Genomic DNA, 8511 nt, shown 5'->3' with positions numbered 1-8511 from the left:
TTTGAGAGCGCAATAACTTAGTGGTAGTGACTTAGCCTCTTGTGTAAAATAGAGATCATAGCAACTAGAATTATGGATAGGAGGCTTGCATTTTGAGTAGGCTAGCGCAACACTCGCTTCGCTTCATAATTGTCTAACCACTTGACTTTAAGTGTTGTTGTAGAACTTTTAATTGGTTATTCACCCCTCTAACCATTAGGACCTTTCAAGTGGTATCGGAGCCGTGGTCACCATGATTTGATGCTTAACAACCTATGGTGTGAAAATGGCTCAAATCAACGACAACAAGAGGGCACCCCACTTTGATGGCTCAAACGATTCATATTGGAAGGCAAAGATGACCACCTACATCAAGTCAATCAATAGGAAGATATGGAAGGCGGTGGAGACCAAGATTGAGATAGCTGATCCGGAGACTCCCATCATGGCCAAAGAAGTGCTACTCCAAAACAATGATATTGCTCTTAGTGCCATTCATGATGCATTGGATGAGAGAAAATTTGATCAAATCAAGAACATTAAGATGGCTAATGAGGTATGGAAGAAGTTGGAGGAATCATTTGAGGGCACTCAAGCGGTGAAGAGTGCAAAGGCATACATTCTTAAGGAAAAGTTTGCACGCTTCAAGATGAAGGATGATGAGAGTGTGCCGGAGATATTCCATAGGCTTCAAGTGCTTATCAATGATCTCAAAGCACTTGGAGAAGAGGTGAAGGATAAGGACTTCTCCCATAAGTTCTTGAGATGCTTACCATCGAGATTTGGCACATTTGTCACTATCCTAGTAAGGAGTGGTTTGGACACCATGACACCAAACCAAGTGTTAGGAGATGTGATGACCGATGACACCTATAGAGATAATAATGAGAAGGAAAAAAAGAACAAAGAGAAGAAAGATGAGAAGAAGGATGACAAGAAGAAGAGTGTGTCATTTAAGGCCACCACATCATCTAAGGGCAAAGTCAAGCAAGACACATCAAGTAAAGATGAAGGCTCATTTACTCGGGATGATGAGAAGATGACTCTCTTTATGAAGAGATTTGGCAAATTCATGGTGAAGAAGGGCTATCGTGCAAGAAGAAAGAAGTCATCATCCAAGAACAAGAAAGAAGCAAGAAAGTGCTTCAAGTGCAATAGCAAGGATCATTTCATTGCGAAATGCCCATACAATGTGACAATGATGATGATAGCAAGAAGAGCAAGAAGGACAAGGAGAAGGATAAGAAAGACAAGATGATCTTCAAGAAGAAGAAGAAGAACGGTGGTTCATATGTAGTCACTTGGGATAGTGATGCTTCCTCAAGTGATGATGATGATAGTGATGATGACAAGATCACCAAGAAGAGGGCTCTTGCAAGCATTTCTATCAATGAGAAGCCTTCTCTCTTCGACACTCCATCGGCATGCTTCATGGCTAAGGCCACTAAGGTACAATATGATGATGAGTGTGATGATGAACATGATAAAAATAAAAGTGATAGTGATGATGATGATGAACCAACTAAAGATGAACTAATTGACATGATTGAAGATGGTAAAACTCACTTTGACATCAAGAGAAGAGAGTGCCAAGACTTGCGTAAGGAACTAAAAGCCCTTAAGTAAGCCTTTGATGAGCTCAATGCTACTCATGAGAGGTTAGAGGATGCCCATGAGAAGCTTGGTAAGGCTCACTCTAAGCTTGAAAAAGCTCATTTCACTCTTGTTGAGTGTTGGCGGTGCTTAACTCATATTTCTACCACCAATATTTAAACAAAATAAAACAAATATAAATACCAACACTTAGAATTAGGGTTTACAACTCACATTTTCCACGAGTTTTGGTATGCATATATTTTGCAGGGCAATACATGAAAATACACCAAAATGCGTAATCAAGAAGACGCATTTAAGCAAAACAACAAGCACGCCCATCCAAACTCCACACTTGGGCCAGAACACTAGCATGGGAGCCATCTAGGCCTAGCTAGCAACCCACAAGAGCAAGGCGGTGGCAAGAGGGCTGGCCTAGGATGCAGCCGCACCCATGGTGTGGGCGTACCGCCCCATCTCCATTCGGCCCCACCTTGCTCTAGCGATGCAATTAATGCCCCAGGAGGCAATTGCATGCGGTGTTTCCTAAAATTAATCCCACTGTTGAGGGGTAGGCGACAGGTGGTGGTAGCCCTATCCGTCCTTCTTAATCCCCCATGTTCGGATATGACATAGAGCTATAGGCCGGTAATGCTTTGTAGACCAGTGTTCACTGGTGCTCGAAGTCAGTCTGTAGTAGCAAAGTTATCTTCGCTTAAGGTTTTTGCCCTTAGAAGAACCTCACTACCCAAGTTATCCTTCAGCTTGTTCTCCTAGGTAAACTAGCCAAGAGACTACTTACACCTTTGTTCCTCGTAGAAATACGATACCCTGAATACCACCGGGTGAAGTGCTACAACGGTACTTCCGTGCGCTTGCAGACTTTTCTGCTTATGCTAAGAAGCACCAACAAGCATTTCTAGCGCCGTTGTCGAATAACGGTTGTCGTTTTAGTCTACGAACCTAGTTTGCCCGTGTATCCTTTGTTTTTACCTTTCTTTTCTTTTTAGTCTTTTCCAATGGAGAAACCTACCATTCAAAACCTTTCTGCTCCCAAGGGCGAGTTTGTTGAACCTCCATAGTCCTTGAAGCCAATCACAGCTTCTAATTATGAACTTTGCCCTAGCTTTATAGCCATGGTTCAGGAACAAGCCTTCTTGGGGTTGGATTATAAAAACCCCTACCATCACTTAAGGGAGTTTGAGCAGCTCTGTGCTTGCCTGACCATTTCAGGCATGTCACAAGAAACACTTCGGTGGAAGTTGTTTCCTTTCTCATGTGAGGAAAGAGTGAAACAATGGTACGTCCACAACATAGGAAAGGTAGCTGGCGATTGGGAAGAACTAAAGAACAAATTATGTCTTGCATTCTTCCCTATATCCCGAATCGCTGCCCTACGATAGGAGATACTCAACTTCCAACAAAAAGAGAAGGAAACCATAGGTGTAGCTTGGGACAGATTCTCAATTTTAACGAGATCTGGCCCAAACTTGTCTATACCCAACCATGTGCTTTTACAGCATTTCTGGTTAGGGCTTAGCAAGGAATTTGCCCTATAGCTCGACATAGCTACCGGAGGTTCGTTTACTCATAAAACCACTGCAGAAGGAGAAGCTCTCCTAGACCGCATTCTAGAGAACACTCCCCCACTAGAACCCCTCCAGGTAGAGCCCGAGCTAAACCACAAGGAAGTCTCTTCGCATGAGGCCAAACCCATAGCATCTTTAGAGAGACCCTTGTCCAAACCAGAAGATCCAAAGGAAGGTTCCCAACCTTCAGACCTTTCATATTTCGAGGACGATTTTTTCAAAGATTTCAAAAATGCCTCGAAGTACTCATGCCAAAAGGGGCCATCAGTTCCTATCACTCCTTCAGATCCGTTAGATGATCTCTTTCTCAGAAAATTTGTTAAGGAGTTGGTAGCCATCATGACTAGCGAATGGGTAGAAGAAGTGGAGCTTTCATCTGAAGAGATTCAGATATGCATCCCTTCCTCCACCATCCGATGCTCGATCGACAGAACCTCGGTAGATGTTCTCTACAATCCTAAAGTTGGAGCTAACCTCATGTCCGCAACTTTTGCCCACACCTACTTTAGCAATGACACCATTACTCCGACAATCAAATCCTGCAAAGTTGCACCACATGTTAGACTAGAAGGACTAGGGGTTCTTCATAACATTTCACTATATTACAATGATAATGAAGATCCTCTAGACTTCCATGTCTTTGACATCTAGGATTTTGATATCTTAATAGGGCATCCCCTCGAAAATCTTTTTGATCTACCAAAAATAGGGGATCTGGACGTAAAGCTGGGGAGAGACACTTTTACCATTCCTATCACTTGAGCTAAAAATTCAGTGGCAAAATCTCTTCCCTATCTTGACCTGTCCAAGGAAGTCATGTCGGTTTTACCCTTTGATTCCCCTGAGTCATCCTTTGAAAAAGATGCAAAACTCTTCATAGAAGAAGAGGATGACTTAGGAGAAACCATTTATCTTCCCCAAGAGGAAGTGCCGACACGACCTTCGGTTGAGCTAAAACCCTTGCTCACTGGCCTACGCTATGCTTTCCTAAATGGCGATAAAGAAACTCTTGTAATAATTAGCGATAAGCTTTCTGATGAGGAGACGTCCAAACTCATCGCCGTCTTAGAGAAACATAGGTCGGTCTTCGGGTATTCTTTGCAAGATCTCAAAGAGATTAGCCCAACTCTCTGTACCCATCGCATTCCAATAGATCCATCAAGCACACCATCTAGAGAGTCTCAGCGTAGGCTCAACAATGCTATGCGAGAAGTCATGAAGAAGGAAGTCCTCAAACTTCTTCACACAGGGATTATCTATCCCATACCACATAGTGACTAGGTTAGTCCCATCCAAGTGGTTCCAAAGAAAGGAGGAATGATGGTCGTTGAAAATAATAAAAATGAGTTAATTCCACAATGTACAGTCACGGGGTAGAGAATGTGCATTGATTACCAGAAACTCAACGTGGCAACAAAGAAAGACCACTTCCCACTTCCTTTTATTGATGAAATGTTAGAGCGGTTGGTGAAGCATTCTTTCTTCTATTTTCTTGATGGGTATTTGTGATATCATCATATTCCCATCCACCCCGATGATCAGAGCAAGACAACGTTTATATGCCTGTATGGAACATACGCTTATCGCTGAATGTCGTTTGGGTTGTGTAATGTGCCCGTGTCATTTCAACAATGCATGATGTCTATTTTCTTAGACATGATAGAAGAAATCATGGAGGTTTTCATGGATGATTTTTTTGTCTATGGCAAAACCTTTGACCACTGTTTGGAGAACCTAGACAAAGTCTTGCAGAGATGCCAAGAGAAGGACCTGGTACTTAACTAGGAAAAGTGCCACCTTATGGTCCATGAAGGCATCATTCTTGGGCACCTTGTGTCCGAGAGGGGGATAGAGGTAGATAAGGCCAAGATAGAAGTTATCGAGCAGCTACCACCCCCATGAACATAAAAGGGATCCATAGCATCCTAGGTCATGCAGGGTTCTATAGACGGTTTATCAGGGATTTTTCACAAATCACTAGACCCCTCACGATCCTGCTAGTTAAGGATGCACCTTTTGAGTTCACAGATGAGTGCTTAAATGCTTTCCACACTCTCAAGAAAGCACTCATCTTAGCGCCAATCATCCAACCACCCGATTGGTCGCTACCGTTCGAGATCATGTGTGATGCTAGTGACTATGTTGTTGGTGCGGTCCTTGGCCAAACCAAAGATAAGAAGCATCAAGCAATCGCATACGCTAGCAAAATGCTAACAAGAGCACAACTTAACTATGCTACCATAGAAAAGAGCTCTTAGCAGTCGTTTTTGCTATCGACAAGTTTAGGTCTTACTTAGTGGGTGCAAAAATTATCGTTTATATTGATCATGCTGCACTTAAATATTTGCTCACTAAGAAAGATGCTAAACCAAGATTAATAAGATGGGTTCTCTTACTCCAAGAATTTGACCTTGAGATAAAAGATAAAAAGGGAGTAGAGAACACTGTCGCCGATCATCTATCGCGATTGCAAGTCACTAACATGCACGAACTCCCAATAAATGACTTCCTACACGATGACATGCTACTCAAGGTGACGGACACAAACCCGGGGTACACAAACATCGTGAACTTCATGGTTTCAGGATACGTACCACCAGGCAAAAACAAAAGGAAGCTGCAAGCTGAAAGCAGACATCACCTTTGGAATGACCCATACCTGTACAGGGTATGCTCTGACGGCCTATTAAGGAGATGTGTACCAATGGCAAAAGGATTGCAAATCATCGAGAAATGCCATGCAGCACCGTATGGATGTCACTACGGAGTATTCTGCACACAAGCCAAAATTTGGCAGTGCGGGTTCTTCTGGTCAACGATGTACGGAGACACCAAGGAGTTCATTCGAAGGTGCCAAAAATGCTAGCTGTAAGGTGGCATTACAGCTCACAATGCAATGCCCCTCCACTACAACCTACAAGTAGAAATCTTCGATGTTTGGGGCATTGACTTCATGGGACCATTCCAGAAGTCCCATGATAGCGAGTACATCCTCATCGCTATTGACTATGTGTCAAAATGGGTGGAAGCTCTACCCTACAGAGCTACTGATGCCAGGCATGCAAAGAAGATGTTTCATGAAGTAATCTTCCCTCGCTTTGGAACACCACAAATGGTGATAAGCGATAGAGGATCCTAGTTCATTGACAAAACCTTCAGAGCCTTCCTGAGAGAACTTGGCGCCAAGCACAACATCGCCACCCCATACCATCTGCAAACATGTGGTCAGGCAGAAACCTCAAATAAACAGATAAAAAATATCACGCAGGAAACTATCAATGCAATATGGAGAGGATGGAAAGATAAGCTACTTGATGCACTTTGGGCATACAGGACAACTTATAAAACTCCCATTGGCATGTCGCTATTCTAGCTTGTCTATGGGAAAAGCTATCATTTGCTAGTTGAGCTTGAACACCGAGCTCACTAGGCCATAAAGAGCTGGAACATGGATGTGAAGCTAGCCGGCAGAAATCATCAAAAACAAATTGCTGAGCTAGAAGAATGGCAAGAGATAGCATACCATAGTGCTAAGCTCTATAAGGAAAGAACTAAGAGATGGCACGATCACCGAATCCAATACAAAGAGTTTAAGAAGGGAGATAAGGTTCTTCTATTTAACTCCTAAGTCAAACTCTTCGGTGAAGGAAAACTAAGAAGCAAATGGCAAGGACCGTACACCATCATCAACACTTTGCCACACGGCACGATCACCATTCAGGATGATGACAGTAACAGGTGGACTAGGGTCCTAGGGGTTCCCCATAGGGATGCCACCTAGATGGGCCCTAGGCTAGTCTATGATCTGTTGAAGGATGTGGGACAAGGTGGCGTGGACTTCAAGCTATTCCAGGTCGACCTAGTTGGCTTACGATGAAAGCTGGATTTTGTAATAGGACTAGGACTCTTCTCTTGCAATCAACTAGGACTAGATACGTGCCCTTACCCTCTCTCTTATATAAAGAGAGGTATGGTGCACCCCCTTGTAATCCTAACAACCATACTAATCAATCCAACACAAAAGGCTACACGTCGGCTAGACGTAAAGGCTATTACTCGACAAGAGGGTCTGAACCAGTATAAATCATTTGTCTCTTTGCGTTTACTATCGAGTTCTACGTACATACAAGCCCTTCGAACAATGTCCTAGGTAACCCTATGAGGAGTTGCCGATCATCAAACACCGATAGCTAGAGCGCCAAGTAGGGGCTTTTAGTGACTTCACGATCAAGAGCTCGGCGGACCTCGATAACATGATTTTCTTAGCGGATACCACCTTCATCTTTGGCTCCTAGATCTGCAAGGCAGACGACAATAGCAAGCTCCAAAGTCATCTCATGGAGATCTCGACACCTCAAGCTACACCAGACGTCTAGATGACCACATTGGATCAACTTGCCAAGAAGTTTTCGCACCTCTCGATCTCTGATCCAACTTGGAGGCAGGAGGTCACCATCAATCAAGACTCCCACTTGGACACATCACCTTTGTCTGGGTTGGAGATCCCATTTGAAGTCCAAGACAAAGACCTAGTTTATTTTCCACTCAGACTCAAGAACTCAGCTTCAATCTATCAAGATACGATCAGCTACCTCATGTAGTCTGAGCAAGAAATCTCTCTAACGTGTGCCTAGAGGGGTATGATTCTATCCAACACACCCAAAGGAGGCATTGTTTAGCTGGGTGCTTGAATCGACACTTCGTTAATAGATCCATCTCATGTAGTCGGCATGGTGGAGCTCTTGCCTTATCAAGACGGTAGAACTCTTCTAGTGGACAACAACGATCATGGTTTTACAGAGATCTTGGACAGCGCGACAACTATAGAATCTATAACCCGCTTAGCCACTAGGCACTCTAGGGAACTCTTTATGGTTGGGTAACTACCTTAGATCCCTATGCCTAACCCACCAAATATTCAAGATAGAGAAGAAGCCTTGTCCAACATCTCCCTAGACACGGCGCCACCCAACAGAGAGATGGATGAGTAGAAGATGGCTAGGGAAAGGAAGAACAGATCTCGACAGGCTCGACACAACCATGCCCAATACTGCAAGGAAGAGTGGTAGTGGTATCAGTCAGCTTGTCAAGACGTTGAACAATGACGCTTGGCTATAGAGGTAGCATATGAATAGCATCTATGGGATGAAGAAGCAGAACGATAGCACCGAGACCGTGATGCCGTCAGAGCCTCTACATCACGCAACCTTGAGCCTGAGTTCATGGAAGTAGTTGGCCATAGGGTCTTCACTATTCCCTATGCCAATATCTATGCCCTAGTAGAAGAGTGGCCATAGAAAACCCTACCCCAGATCAGTAATGACTCAAAGTCATCCTGGAATCCATAACC

General features: G+C 43.7%; 1 protein-coding gene across 1 annotated transcript; it reads left to right on the top strand.

The window, feature by feature from the left end:
• The first annotated feature begins 265 nt into the window (after positions 1-265).
• Positions 266-1237, top strand: LOC136454424 (uncharacterized). The gene has a single exon (XM_066454854.1). The coding sequence runs from the start codon at positions 266-268 to the stop codon at positions 1235-1237; it is 972 nt and encodes a 323-aa protein (XP_066310951.1).
• Positions 1238-8511: the final 7274 nt, after the last annotated feature.

This window comes from Miscanthus floridulus, chromosome 5 (assembly GCF_019320115.1).
Source record: "Miscanthus floridulus cultivar M001 chromosome 5, ASM1932011v1, whole genome shotgun sequence".
In the NCBI taxonomy this organism is placed as follows: Eukaryota; Viridiplantae; Streptophyta; class Magnoliopsida; order Poales; family Poaceae; genus Miscanthus; species Miscanthus floridulus.
This window is presented reverse-complemented; position numbering and strand designations above follow the sequence as displayed.